This window comes from Barbatula barbatula (genome assembly GCF_947034865.1).
Source record: "Barbatula barbatula genome assembly, chromosome: 25".
NCBI lineage: Eukaryota > Metazoa > Chordata > Actinopteri > Cypriniformes > Nemacheilidae > Barbatula > Barbatula barbatula.
Window position 1 is genome coordinate 10,960,574 of NC_136788.1, and position 15,862 is coordinate 10,976,435.

General features: G+C 39.3%; 1 protein-coding gene across 1 annotated transcript in view; it reads left to right on the forward strand.

Annotated features, from left to right (window-relative positions):
* Positions 1–14,237, forward strand: part of map1ab (microtubule-associated protein 1Ab) — a 32,863-nt gene extending 18,626 nt beyond the window's left edge. Inside the window, exons 5-7 of the mRNA XM_079450350.1 lie at positions 65–10,454; positions 10,538–10,758; positions 10,930–14,237. Of these exons, the coding sequence (XP_079306476.1) occupies positions 65–10,454; positions 10,538–10,758; positions 10,930–11,085 (10,767 nt within the window). The 3' untranslated portion in view covers positions 11,086–14,237. The remainder of the gene's footprint in view (positions 1–64; positions 10,455–10,537; positions 10,759–10,929) is intronic.
* The last annotated feature ends 1,625 nt before the right edge of the window (positions 14,238–15,862 follow it).

Genomic DNA, 15,862 nt, shown 5'->3' on the forward strand with positions numbered 1-15,862 from the left:
AGTTTTTTTATTTGCTGAAACACACATACAAAAAAATAAATTTGGGTTTATTTTCATCTTGTAGGTCAGAAATCTTCTGGTTAAAGCCAGCCCCAGACAGCAGCCTACACTGACCATATCTTGTCGTGGTGAGGCAGGCTGGAGTTCTTTAGGCGAACAGCAAGATATTAGGGAGTTGCTGATCTATAAGTTGAATCCGGAGCCCATACTTCCTAAGATGGAGGGGGTCACAGAGTTCACAGAGTACATATCTGAGACTGTGGATGTACCATCCCCATTTGACCTTCTTGAGCCTCCCACCTCTGGAGGATTCCTAAAGCTCTCAAAGCCTTGCTGCTACATCTTTCCTGGTGGAAGAGGGGATTCAGCGCTCTTTGCTGTCAATGGTTTTAACATTCTGATCGATGGCGGCTCTGACAGAAGGTCATGCTTCTGGAAACTTGTCAGACATTTAGATCGTATTGATTCTATTCTTCTTACACATATCGGTGCTGATAACCTTCCCGGGATCAATGGACTCCTTCAAAGGAAGGTTGCAGAGCAGGAGGAGGAGCAGTCTCAAGGCTCCACCACGTACAGCGACTGGATGAAGAACCTCATCTCTCCAGAACTTGGAGTCGTATTTTTCAATGTGCCAGAGAAGCTGCGCACTTCAGAATCAAATTTGAAAGTCAAGCGGAGCATTGAGGAAGCCTCTCTTACGTTGCAATACCTCAACAAGCTGGGAATCAAACCTGAGCCTTTATCTCGAGTAGTTAGTAATACGATCGAGCCCATTACTCTTTTTCACAAAATGGGTGTGGGCAGGTTGGACATGTTCGTCCTGAACCCTGTGAAGGACAGTAAGGAAATGCAGTTCCTTATGCAGAAGTGGGCAGGTAACAGCAAGGCAAAGACAGGAATAGTGCTTCCCAATGGAAAAGAGGGAGAAATATCCGTACCTTATTTAACATCTATCACTGCTCTTGTAGTGTGGCTCCCTGCCAACCCCACAGAGAAAATCGTAAGGGTTCTTTTTCCCGGAAACGCACCACAGAACAAAATACTTGAAGGGCTTGAAAAGTTGAAGCACCTTGACTTTCTGCGTTATCCAGTAGCTACACAAAAAGACATATCTTCTGGACTCTCACCAGCAGCTGTGAAGCAAACAAAGTTGAAGCAAAGAACTGAAAGCAAAGAAAGTCTTAAATCATCTCCTAAGACTCATGTACCAATGAAGCCTTCTAAGAAAGAAACAGACAAACATGAGGATGTATCTTTCATCGAAACAAAGAGTGACTCTGTCAAGGAGAACAAGATTGAGAAAAAAGAAGAAAAGAAACACACCAAACCACTGAAACCGAAAGGCGAAGTGGCAGAGAAGAAAAAACTACTGAAGGAGAAATCACTGAAAAAACACCCCAAAGAAAGGGTGTCCAAAATGGATGAAAAGAAAGACAAGGAAAAGAGAGAGGTAAAGAAAGAAAAACGTGACATTAAAAAAGATGACGGAGTGAAAAAAGATGAGAAAAAGATTAAATCCAAGGACACGTCAAAACCTGAACTAAGGAAAATAACTAAACCTGACCTGAAACCTTTCACACCTGAGGTCAAAAAGACGCTCCACAAAGCTAAAACCCAAGTCAAATCCAAAATGATAAAAAGCAAACCTAAAACTACCAAAGTGGAGAGTGCAGAGATTGTAGCTGAACCAGTGGCCAAGAAGATCGAGTCTGAGGTACAAGAGAACAAAACAGAAGTCGTATCTTCTCACTATACAGAAGGTTTAACTAAGGACATTGATGATTTGAGATCCACTGAACTAACAGAACCTTCTGAAGCTCCTAAAAGTGCCCTTACGAAATCCAAATTAGAAGCTGAAGCAACAGAAATTCCCAATACTGTAGACGAGAAAGAGAAGGATCTTGTCCCCCAAACTCCAACGATTGAGCAAACAGAAATCAAAGCAGCTATGCCTTCAGAAATGCAAGAACAACGGCATGAGCCCCAGGCGCCAGAATTAGAGAAATTTGAGGATGAGGGTGCAGCAATTGAAGATGAAGATGAGGAAGAGGTTGAAATAAAAACTTTTCAAAAGACGAAAGATTATGAGGAGGAGGAAGACATGGGTATAGGAGATGAAGAGGAAGAAGGGCCAGCAAAGGAAACCAAAGACTTTGATGGAATGGACAGAAAGCATGAAGTTGAGGAAATGGAGAAGCAAAAACAGTGGGAGGAAGGAAAGCCCGAAGCTGAGGAGGAGATATTTGAAGATGATGTGATTGAAAAAGCTGAGCTAGAGGAAGCAGAAGATTTGGATGCCATTGCAGATGAAGAAATAAAAGACTTCCCTGCTGAGAAATTAAAGGATGCTGAGGTCAAAGAAGATGATGCATACTTGTCAAACGTTGAAGGTATCACGTCAACTGCTCAAGGAGCTGCTGCAGCAGAGCACCTATCATATATCCAGGATGAAACCATTCCAGGTTATCCAGAGACTGAGCAGACCATCTCCGATGAGGAGATTCATGAAGAAGCAGAAGACAGGATACCACATCTCCAATATGAGGTTGGTAGCTATGACATCTCAGTCCCAGACCAACCAGGCTCCTTTGATGATATCCATGGAGTGAGAGAAATACAAGCAACTGCAATGGGCAATGAAACAGGCAAAGCACAGGAGCAAGCTATTTCCATATACACCAGCATTCTCGCAGCTCCGTTAGCTGAAGAGGAACATGTTTCTTCGGCAACGTCCATAACGGAGTATGACAAGCTGTCCTCTTTACCCACTTCTGTTGCAGAAGATCAGTCAGTAGCATCAATCACAGCACCTCAGACCGAAGACACTGGAAAAAGTTATCTGCTCTTAGACACCGTAAACAGCGTACAGCCCGTTGCTCAGAATGAGGCCACCCAAGGGAAAGACTATATGCATTCAGCAGGAACTATCTCACCTACATCTTCCCTAGAGGAGGACAAGTGCTTTAAATCATCTCCTTTTGATGAATCTCCTCCACTTCCCTTAGAAGGTAAAACAGAGGGAATTGAGATGGCAGCCCATTATGATGACGAAGAGGAGGATGAGTATGACGATCAAACGCCAAATGTTGACATTTCACTTGGAAAGTTACAAGAAGGATATGCCTCGCCTGATAAACTTGACAAAGAGAACGAAATAGACAAACCTAAAAGTCCAGTGCCTCTGGTTTCAGGTACTTTAGTTGAGAAAAAATCTTTGCCTTCAGAGATGGAGACGAGGTCAGTTTCGCCTACTAAGGAGGAGTCATCTTTTGAAAAACAAACCACTCTCTTTTTCCCATCGCATAGTGTTTCTAAGCTTCCAGTTTCTGAATCCAGCGTTTATCCAGAGGTGGAAGACCGCTGCGTTAGTCCTGATGACAGCACTGTTAAAATGACTTCTCCCACACATTCTGGACCACCTAGTACATCTCACTCACCTCTTAGAATGTCACCTGTGGAATGGAAGGATAAATTCTTTCAAGAGTCACATCAGGAAACACAAGAGCCAGATAGCTCCACTGAAGTTAAATCTGAAAAGGACATTGAAAAACAAAACCCTGATGTGTTAGACAAGAAGGAAATACCTCAAGGAGAAGAGGAAGGAAAGACAAGCACTCAGGAAGCTGATGTGTCAACATCTGCACTCCTTCGCTTTGGGGAAAATGTTGAGGGCTTTTCTGCTGTAAAGGAAGGTGTAACAGTTTTACCATCAAGAGAAACAAGTGGGGGTGAAGTAATGCCTCATCCAAGTTCTGAAAACAATGACAGAATTGAAGAGGACCTAAAAGAAAGCACTAAGGCTGTGGTCCTAGGGCAAAAAGAAGGCAAGTTGTCTGAGGAAGCTCATGATGTAAAATCATTCACAGAAAAAGAAGAAAAAATAGAAAAGGAGAAAGAAAAGTGTGATGATGTTGAAGAAAAGCACAAAAAGAAAGAACACACACTAACACATGCACAGGTTACAAAACATGATGATGTAATATCAGAACCAGAGAAAACAGCATTACCATCTAAAGAGGATTTTGATGACAAACCAATACTAGAGGAGAAGTTGCAAGATAAGAGTTCCCCAGCAATTCTGGAAAGATCTGAAATGGAGAAACAGGAGAAACAAATTCAGGAAATTGAACGAGAGAAATCTGAACTATCTTCCAAATTGCATAGAGAATCTAAAGAGAAAGATCTGACTGATTCATCTTTTTACTCCCAAGAAACAAGTTTAGATTTCAAAGTAGAAACATCAACATGCCACGAATCAACTGAAAAATATATATGTGCAAAACAAGGCACAGTAGAGACAATTAAAACAGCTAAACTGGAAATGACATCTGAGCTGACATCAGAGACTTTTGAAGTTAAACCAGAACATGACATTTCAGTGGAAAGTGTTTCATCGGTGTGTAAAATAGACCAGACTGAGGACCTAAAATCTCAAGTACAGCAATTAACTGAAGGAACAGATGTTATCTTAAAAGATGACGAAAAAGCAGAAAGCAACGTCGAGACTTGCTTGACATCTGAGAAAATCATTTCAGGTGCTAAAGAACATGAAGAATCTAGGGATAAAAGCACAGAGGATATACAATCTAAAACACAAGAGCAAATCTCAAAATCAGATTCTCAATATCTAAATGAGAGCCAGCCTATTTCAGAGAAAAAGTATTTGTCTGGTAAAGAGGATGAAGAAACAAAAGAGATCCCAACACAAGATGAATCTCATATATTAGAGGTTGCTCCTTTTGAAACAGAAATTACTGTCAAACAAAATGAAGGACGAAAGGAGACGTTTGTGGAAGAAACACAAACTACAGGTGTAGAAAAAATAGACAAGAAAGCAGAATATGAATCTGAAACAGGCCAAACTCAAATTCCCCAGTCTGTAGTTTTACACGATACACATGCAGAGGCTAAAACTAGCCAAGAAAAAGAAAAAAATGTAGAAGACACCAAATCAATAATATCAATATCTGATAAAACTGACTCTACAACAAAACACCATGAATTTAAAGACACGCAAGCAGACTTGAAAGAAGGTCAAATACTGCTGCCTGAGAAATTACGTAATTTTGATAAAGAGGATCAAGACTGGCAAGAAAAAGAGGTAGAGGAGAGCACGGTAGTGACAGATAGCACCAAACTAACTTTCAAATCTGATGAAGAGTCTACAGAACATCAAGCTTTTGGAACAACAGATACAACTACTTCTAAATCCGAATATGACTCTAAAATGGAGGGCCAAACACAGACAATAACATCAAAGAAGGACGATTCACAAGCTAAAGAAGATGAAGTAAGTAAAGGTTTAGTTGTCAAATCTGAACAACCAGCTATGTTTGAAAACATACCATTGAAAGCAAATGAATTTAAAGATAAGTGTGTGGAAGACAGTCAGATCTCTATAGATCCAACAGCATCTAAGAAAACAGATTCTGCTGCTAAACAAGATGAGCTGAATGAAGACAAACAGACTTTTGCTAAAATACCAGAATCAAGTATAGTGACAGAGGTGGCTGTTGACACAAAGCAAGAAGTTAAAACCACACCTCTGGAAGAAGAAAAGGTTCAGAAAATGCAACCAGAATCTGATAAAACTGTAGATTCCAAGGCAGAACATGATTCTGTAGACAAATCGATGAAAAAAGATGAGATATCAGAACAACATCGTCCTGCTGAACAAGACAAAGAGTTTGAGAATAAATTATCGAAAAAAGATGAATTAGAGGTTACAGCCAAGGTGGAACAGGCAGCTGAAAGTAAATGTCTTCCAGAATTATCAGGAAAGATGTTTGAGGCCTCAGATCTGAGCTGTAAAGATCAAGACAAATTGAAAGATGAACCCCAAAAGGATATCAAGCAGTATACATCATTACATGAAACCGATACTTTACCCTCATCAGACATTGGATTCAAATTAAATTTAGATTATAAGGAAAAATTCCTTGAGGAGATTACACAAGAACCATTGACTGTAGACAAAACAAAAGACAGCATAAAGCCATCTTATGAAACTACATTTCCAACAAAATTTTCAGATGAAGATGAAAGTACAGAGGATGATGAAGGAGATGCTGTTTGTATGGGAGGGGCTGGGTCAAGACCATTGTCAGTAGAACCCTGGAAGTCTGAGGTGCCAAAAGCTAGTAGTTCTTCGCAACCTTTCACATCTGATACAAGTATGAAAAAAGAGGACATTTTAGAAGAAAAAGAGTTGGCTAGAGATTCAGGTGAAACATCGCCAGAACTAGAGAAAGAATGTAGGGTGAATACCACCTCACCAACTCTTGCTCATGCAGATAAAAGCAGTAAATCTGTAATAGAGATTTCAAGTGAAAGCAAAGAAATGAGCATCAAACTGTCCTCTGGCGATGAGTCAAGTGTTGAGGATACTAAACATGAAACATCACTCTCTTCAAAAGAGACTGCAAAACCTGAGAAGGAGGCTGAGAGGGAAAGGGAAGGAGAACGTGAGGTTGCTTCTCCGGGGTTTGAACCACAATCAGATTTTCAAAAAACTGCCAGTGTTGATGAAAAATGTGCTGAGAAGACCGACACTGATAAAATGGAATCCAAAAAGGAAAAGGATGACAAGATTACTTATGAAGTGGAAAAAGAAAGCTACGAGGCTTCTAAATACGAACCGTATGAAAAGCCAATCTCAAAAGACACTGAGATAGAAAAAGTGGAAGAGGTTCAGCATTGTAGTCTAGATATAGATTTCGATGACAATAGAATAGCAAATCAGTCCCATTTGCTTGGAGCTGCATGCCAGGTAGACGAACAAAGTGATGAAGAACCAGTTTCTTTCAGTAAAGTTGATTATCAGACTTCATTCACAGAGACTAGGACAAGTATTCACAGCAGCCACAGTACCTTCTCTGAGCATGATAATAAGGAACTATACCAAGAAGAACAATTAGTTGGGGAAGAGACACAAGATACAGTTTATGTGGACAATAGTTTGACATACGCAGAAACACATGACACCTCTTCTGCTGTAGGGTCGAGGTCATTTGCCACAAGCGATTTGCAAGACAAATCAGAAAAATTGGAAAGAGAGGAGAAAGAGAAGGAGAAAGAGATCAAAGAGGACACACAAGGAGACGATGAAGCACATGCTAAATTGTCACAAGAATCTTGTACATCCTCTAGTGTGACACAATCTGAGTTTTCAGACCATAAGACATTGGCAACGCCTAAATCAGATGACTTGGACAAGACTTCTGTGGAAAGTCATGTAACAGAGGCTTCCTCACAACAAGGAATTCTCTCACCAACACAAGATAAGTCAAATTGTCAGGGCCCAAGAGCGTCCATAGCTTCCACCTACAGTGAAACCAAAACACAGAGTAAAATCTCTAAAAGTGAAGCTAGTAAAGATAAAAACAAATTTGAGTCAGATGAATTCGAAGAGGAACCATTTGATTCTGGTCGGTACTCACCACCTGAGAAAGACATACCCCCCGCCAGGTTGTCGCATGAAGAAGCAGAATCTAGTGCAGCCACTCCTAGTGTTTCAGGACAATCGATGACAGTTGATCACAATGTTCTTTCATTTGAGCGCACTAGCAAAACTGATTCCCTTACAAGAAAGTCATTGATTGTGAGTGGGGAGGCAGATGAATGCTTGGTCAGAAGCCAGAAAATACTTGCAGAAGAGGAAGAGTTTGAGGATGATGAAGAAGAGGATGCAAGTGACTTGGATATTGAAAAGGGTGCAAGAGAAATCTCTGAGAAAGAGTCCAAGGCAGCATCTGATGTCAGTGCTACATCTAAATCACCTGATGTTAATAAAGAGAAGACAACAGAAAAAGAAGAGACAACTGATGCTGTTGAAGCTGGAGCAGCTCAACAGGCGAGCACTACAGGCCCGTCATCTACAGGGAAAACAACAGAGCCTTCATTAGGACAAGACGATCAACATGATGTATGCAGCAAAGATGCTGAAGAATCAAAGAAACAAGACACTGTTTTGGCTCAAACTGATATACCCAAGACCAGTGATGACAAACATGAACCACAGAAAGCTTCAGATCAAAAGCCTGAAGGGGCTGAATTCCTAGCTGCTGCTCAGACAGCCATGTCTGATCCAACTTACTCTTCCTCATCATCATTCAGTTACTCTTCTTCAACTTCTGCCTCATATTCAACTGGTCAACACCTTGGAGAAGGGCCCGACACTCCAGTTACTATTCCCAGTGCCCAACTGAGGTCAGATGGAGACAGTATATCATACGAGTACTCATCACTGAAAGAGGAAGAATCGCCGATCATGGATTTACCATATTTAAGTTCTGGGGTACATTTAAAAGATGAATACCTGGATGTTTCTGGTAGATGTATACCTGCTGCTGCAATAGCGGAGTCCAGTCTTCCCAGGTTTTCTCCCCTCAGTCCTTTAGAAGAATCCAAATCCTTTCTTCAAGATCAAACATCATCAGCTGAGGAGAAATCAGAGGAAGAGATGTCAAGTCTTAAATCTGACAGGGACCATCATTCTGAACCTAAACATGTATTTGTAACAGAAACATGCAGCTCAAAACCAGATTCAGCAGTGTCCAAGTCAGCACAACCAACTGAGATGGCATCTGATACATATCACATGTTCAATATTGCACCTTTGCAGAAAGCTGACTCTGCTGACAAACACTCCAAGGAAAAGTCTTCTGATAATGAGCCTGATGAGAGCAAAAGTGATTTTGAGGAGGGAACTTTACCATGCAGAATTGAGTGTGACAGATCTTCAACACCTGATCAAAAAACAAGCAAAGTATCATTAACAGAGCAACACACTGATGTGAAAACCTCACCAACAAAACTTGATCCACACACAACAGATGGAGCCACAGAAGCAAAGAGCTCTCAAAATGTTCCAGCCACGGCATGTGAAACACTCAGTACAAGCATAGTGACTGAAGGTGTAAAGCAAGAGGGGGAAATTAAGACGTCAGGGGAAATAAAAGCCCAGACTGAGAAAACACAGGAGACGGCAGAGTTAAAAGAAGCAAAAGTGAGAAAGACAGAATATGAAGAGAAAAGTGAGACACGTGAAAAAGAAGTAATATCCAAAGCAACAGAGGAAAAAAAGACAAAAAATGAAGAGAAAGTTGAAATGAGCTCGGAAAAGACAGAAGAGATTCTAGATGACGGTAAGAAAGAAACGTCAGAGCAGAAGATGGAGAGTGAAAGAAAATCTGAAGTCCTGTCAGAAGAACTGACAGAAAAGACACAGATGGAAAAGATTGTGAAAAAGGAGGAATCGGAAGCTAAATCAGATGAAAAGAAGGAACAAATAGAGGTGAAGATCGAAAAAGACAGCAAGAAAACAGATACAGTTGAGGCTAGCCAACATAGTACCCTTCCATCTGCAATGCAGCATGAGGATGTTATATATATAAAGGCTCCACCTGGCTATGGGGAAGATGTTAATGAAGGTATGGAGGAGGAAGAAGATGACGAAGTAATAAAACATGGCTCGAAAGAACATCTATCAACTCCACCTTTAGCTCAGTCATCTGGAGACCAGGCCTGTTACCCCGAGGTCTCCAAAAAGTCAGACGAGGGATCCACTCGACCCTCCGACCTCTGCATGGAGGCCACATCCTCTCATTCACCTCCACTCTTCAAACACTGTAAAGGAGACATCTCTCCATCCTTTATTAACCCAAGTCCACATGAACTGTCCAGTGAGGAGGAAGATGCCAGAAGCGATCGCTCAATGGAGGATGATGGTGATGAGCATGGGCAGCACTCCATCAAGAGGAGATCTCATAAGCAACAGCATCTTCATTCCCAAAGTCGCCATGAAGACACCAAGGAAGCTTCACACAGCCTTCCAGGTGGTACAGCAAGTGGCGTTCTGTTAGCTGGGGAAGAAACTCCCCCTACATCTTTGAGTGAGTCAATCCCATCTCAGTCTGACTCAGACGTTCCTCCAGAGACTGAAGAATGTCCGTCAATTACAGCAGAAGGAAATCTTGACTCTGATGAAGATGCTGAGCATCTGCCAGTAGACAAGATGTCCGCCGCTGGTAGCAGTGGAGGAAGCCATCATTCCTCCTCCCCAAGGAGTCACGATCCCCCACCTGTCCCACTGAAAGACCCTCTTCCCCACCCACCTCACCCTGACGTGTGCATGGTCGACCCGGAGGCGCTTCTCAATGGTCAGACACATACAGAACGAACAGTGAAGAAGGACCTTAAAACCGGTAGAGGCTTGAGGAAGACGCATGGAAAATCAGCATCACCTGCACGTAAAGGAGATACAAAAAGCAGAAGATCTACCACCCCCGTGAAGCACACATCCAAAGACTCCTCGCCTCATATTCCTTCTCTGAATAGAAAAGATTCAGACAGAGCATTTCGTTTGTCCAAGATGGCCGAGGCACAGGGATCAAGGGGAGACGTGTTTAACTCAGCAAAAGGATTAGTCAACGGAGTTAAGAGTAATGCAGGTACAAATGTCTCATAACTTTACAACAATGGGCCTGCAATTGCAACAACGTGTTCAATATAACCAATGTTATGTTTTATTTAGGTTCTAACCAGAAGTCGAGCACGGGAACTTCCCCGGTATACGTTGACCTAGCATACATTCCCAATCACTGCAGCGCTAAAAATGTAGATCAAGAGTTTTTCAAGAAGGTGCGTGCCGCATACTACGTCATAAGTGGAAATGACCCGGGAAGCGGTGAACCCAGCCGTGCGGTTCTGGACGGACTGCTAGAGGGCAAAGCACAGTGGGGCACTAACCTTCAGGTAAATTCTGACTTTATATTTGTATAAATGTCTCGGTGCATTTGTGTCCATATAATGGAAGTCAATGGGGGCCAAAGTTGTTTGGTTATCAACGTTCTTTAAAATATCAACTTTGCGTGTGGCTTGTTTCCTTAACAGTATTTAATCATTTATCTGAAATTTCTCTTTCAGGTGACTTTAATTCCTACCCATGACACAGAGGTAACTCGGGACTGGTATCAGCAGACCCATGAAAAACAACAGGATCTAAATATAATGGTGTTGGCCAGCAGCAGCACAGTGGTCATGCAGGATGAATCTTTCCCGGCCTGCAAAATAGAATTTTGAGTTAGTTTTCCATTTAGAGTTTACCATTCATTTCTTATCTTTTAGATTTAGGTTACTTCAACTCTCAGCTTTCCATCAGCTACCATTTACTATAGTTTGTACTCTAATCCTGAAAGGCAACAAAATCCTAGTGCTGTCAAAATACTTCTTATGAGCTTTGTTAATGATTTAAGCTGCTGTATTTAATTTCTGATCGCACCTGCAATGCTTTGGCAGAAAATTGAATGTTAACTAGCTAGCGGCTATGAAAATATACATATATAATGTTCATAGGCTGATGTTTATCTGTGTATCTGCATTGCACATTGAGTTTGCTTATGTTCTCAATATGACAACATCGTGACCAAAATTTTGACCTCTAATGCCCATAAATTGAATTTGAGGCACAAAAATGCTTTAATAGATAATTTGATTATTGTTCCATGTCCTTGATTTTTAGCACATATACATGTAAACAATGCTGTCTGTAAAACAATATAAGGACATCCAAGATTACGGAGGTAAATGTTCACTTTTAAATCGAATACCAGCAAATGCAGAGAAGAAAAAAGCATACACTAAATTGTTAATTCTAAGGGAATCAGTTCCAAATTATTAACCTCAGTTATCTCAAAATCTGTAAAAGTACATGAGATTCATTAACAACTAGTTAAATTTTAGTCTAATAACCTGGTCTCAATATAGTGGCGGCACTGGAAAAACACAAATATGAAGGATTGTGCTTGAAGAATCTAGATCTACTAACTTGTCACGAACTGCAGCTGACTAGGATAGTGAACAGTATTTGATATTACAACAATTTTACTCTTAAGCATAATACTTCTCTAGCTCAGACTGGGTCAATAACAGTTACTCTGTTATTCAAAGACTGTACAGTGTCCACCTATCTCTTTAACAACTTAAACTAAAAACAAGAGCAAAATGTGTAACGACTGCACACCAATGAAGTAGACTGCCATTACTGTCAATTACAAAATGTTCTGTTGCTTGAATGAGAGTTGAATGTTGAGTGAAATGTGAATGGCCCTCAATAATGTTATAAATATTCAAGACTTATTGTTTTAGAACATAAATCTTAGATTCCCTCAGTCCACAAGCACTTTAGGTTGTACAGTCTTGTACAGTGATTGAAATTACACTGCGTTGTGGAGAGAGTAAAGAAGGTTTCAGTGGTTGCTGTGAGAGCAGACAGTGAGATTTCTCTCATGTGCCTTTTGCACGGACCATTTAGAAACAAGACTGTTGTTTGACTAGGAATTTGCTGGTTTACGCATACAAAACATTGCATCAATAGAATAACAATTATTTATTTTTGGAATTAGAAAGCCTTATCACTCATTTAGGTTTGAGCTAATAAACGTCAGATGTTCATAATTATAGCATCATGTTGCACCAAGTATGATTGCACTTTTATCTAATGAAGAAGTGGGTTTGGTAGGTAGGTAGCATCTAAATAACGTAACACATTAAGTTTTTTTAAATGCAAATATAAACCTTTTAATCAAAAAAGGGGAGAGGTTGGATATTTTTTTATCTGACAGTAGACTTAATGAAAATCTACTTTAGCTAGTTAGTATCTATCAAATTAAAGTTTATTGATTACAAGAACTCAAATACCAAAATAGGACAGTGTATTTAAGATACAGTTTTTGTTGCTAACATTAATTGGACATTTTTTGGAGCCCCATTGTTATCTCTTTAAAAATCTTCCTATTATTTCCTTAAATATACTGCAGTGTATTTAGGGTAAAGCACCGGCTCTACATGTTTAAGGTTTGTTTATTTAAAAGTAGCCTTGATAAAGAGCAGGTGCCATTTGTTCTCCAAAAACTCTTTACTCTTCTATTTCACATTGAGCAAACCTAAAAAATATATTTTAGTCCATCTAATACAGTAGTTGCTTCTTTACAGTATGCACTCAGTATTACACATTGTTGTTGACTTCATAATCCTGTTGTTAAGATATCTTTGGGGTGACTGAATGGTCAGATCTTTGTTTACTAGCTTACTGTGAATGCATACGACAGACATGGAGGTCAAAGCCTAAGAATTTCCCTGTAGCTCCCAAAAAGAGAGCAGTTTTGAAAATAAAACTAGTTTTAGTTATAAATTGTATCAAGCTAAATATACACACCCTAATTAATCTTACCACTATACACAAATAAAAGCCACAGTGAGACCAAAATGTTTTTTGTTATCTTTCGTTATCATATTTCGTTTCAAATACCTGGCCTTAGTAACAACAAGTACTATGTGGTCTTGTTTAGCTGTGATTTCTTTACACAAAATTATTTTTGTGCTAAAGACGAATGCACTAACTTGAAATAATATTTTTGAATGTAAAAGTTGCGTCGTTGGACTTTTCTTGATCAAAACAAAATATGCACACGGAACAGATAAACCTCAGAAAATGGGTCACAGAAAGAAGTGGGTGGGTTTGAATGAGGAATGACTCGTGTCAAATATCACATTGTTTAGCTATTGCTGAGTTTAGTACTCGCTTATAATAATATTCCAAAACGCTGGTCTGCAGTGGGCTGTTTTACGACTTCTAATAACCGAATACACTAGATGTAAGGTTTTCTCTAATACGACTTGAAATGCCAAAACAGAAATCAAAACAAATGGCGTAAACCTGTACAATACTATTCAAGATAGAAGTTCTATGGTCATTGTAATTTACTCTGAAAAAGTACAATACAAAAGACAGTACCTCTACAATACCTGTTAGTTCAAATAAATTCTCCAAGTACAGTACATTTTTTTATCGTGTGATGGATTCGTTTGATCATATGTTACGTATAAGTATACTTTTTTTGCATGTGACCTTCTTAGTTGTACGCCTGAATGTAATCGTTTAATGATCAGAATTAAAACAAAACTATTTTAAGATATATTTGAAAAAGCTAATTGTCTCTATGGTACTGAAATATGCATATTATCGGGCTTGGCTTCTGTTTGCCCTGAGATGTTGTTGAGAAGATGCTGTGATACTTCCTTGTTCTTTGGCGCTGTATGAATCTTAGTTCTCTTATTTCTTAGTGCAATATTCCACATTCTGTATTTAAATGCTCAACAGTAGATTTCTGTTGATTTACTGTAAAGGGAACCATCCTGGTAATCATCATTAAAAAACATTTAGCAAAAATGGCAAACGTTTGTTGTGTGTGCGTTTCTATGCATGTTGCAAAAATTACATTTTTTAAATGTAAAATTATTGTTCATTACTTAATTATTCACCTTAGTTCATATTTCTTTCAGCATTCACTAATAAATCATTTAAAATGATTTTGTGCATTTATTAATCTTTGCTTGTTCAAAACTTTATGGTAAAGTGTTATTGATTATCTTAAATTTAAAATAAACTATTCCGTTTTTAGACAAGCATAATCTGTATTATTTCCAGCCTTCTCCCCCATGTCTAAAATGAGATTGAGACAATTTACCACCCAGACAACAGTTTTGTACAGAACAATTAATATAATGTATAGTAGGCCTATACACAAATTTGTAAGCTGAACAGTTCTGCTTTATAAACCTTCACTGTAAGTGCATTCTTTAAAATACAACATTTGCCAATTTTCCATACACACTGATTAAAACACAAATTAAAATTGTGTTCTGCAAAATCCGTAGAAGTGATGCTGTCGACGTAGCTTAAATTCAGAATGTTGATTTAATTTTAGCTAATAGCAATTTCATGTTATTTATACTTATAAGCATCTTAGCTAGCTAACGCCGGCGAGTTAATGTACCGTATAAACACGTTTAAATCAATGAAAATTGAAATGATGTTATCCAAGTAATGCTGCCTTGACTCGGATTCGTGTTCATTTTCATCAACAGCAATCTACATTCTTTCCGAAACTGTTGGCATGATGTTGTTAGCCTCCTAGTTTCTGTGGGCACTGTCCGTTGACACTATTTTGTCAGCTCACACAACCTATGCCACGTCATGCTCAACTAAAAGCTGTTGCTATGACAATAATGCGAACGTTAAGGTAATGTGCGAGCTAGTGAACTTTTCTCCGATTCATGTCCTTAGTAAATTAGGATTCTGCAAGGTTTTTATTTAACGTTAAAATTCGATTTAAAGTATACACGAGTGGATATATCATTAATTTTACGAAGCGGATGTATCGTGCTATAGATGCAACTCCGTGTTGGAACATAACAAGTAGACGTTTGGCATATTTGTCCCCACATGAATGAAAATAAGCTAACAGGCACAGTATGACTTTCATCATTAGCTCACCGTCTGCCAGAGATAACTTGTTTCACACACACACACTCAAATTTTACGCAGTCACTCATCTCGCAGTGGAAGTCAATGAGCGGATCCGTCGCCATAGCAACACAGCTGAGGGCTGAGCGTGAGTCATTATTATTGTTTTGCATCTCTCTCTTTGACTCGGACTGTTCAGAGTGCATTTCAAACCACACAATTAACCCCGAGACAACAACAACGAGGTCGCACACGTTTGGACGTGGGAAGAGCAAGGCAGCTTTAACATGTTTTGCTTTTTGATCAGGATACATTTTATACATTTGAATATTTTAAATAATGTTGTATTGTAAACTTACTTTTTGTCTTTTCCATGCCACGTGTCAATTAAGTTCACAGCTTCGTCAAATCATAATTACAGATTCGATTCCTAAAGATTCATATACAAAAATACATAGCCTACATAACGCACGTGGTATTAGAATATAGTTTTTGTTGTATGTGATAATTACCAATAAAACATAACATTTACCTAAGAAAAGCTCTATAAAT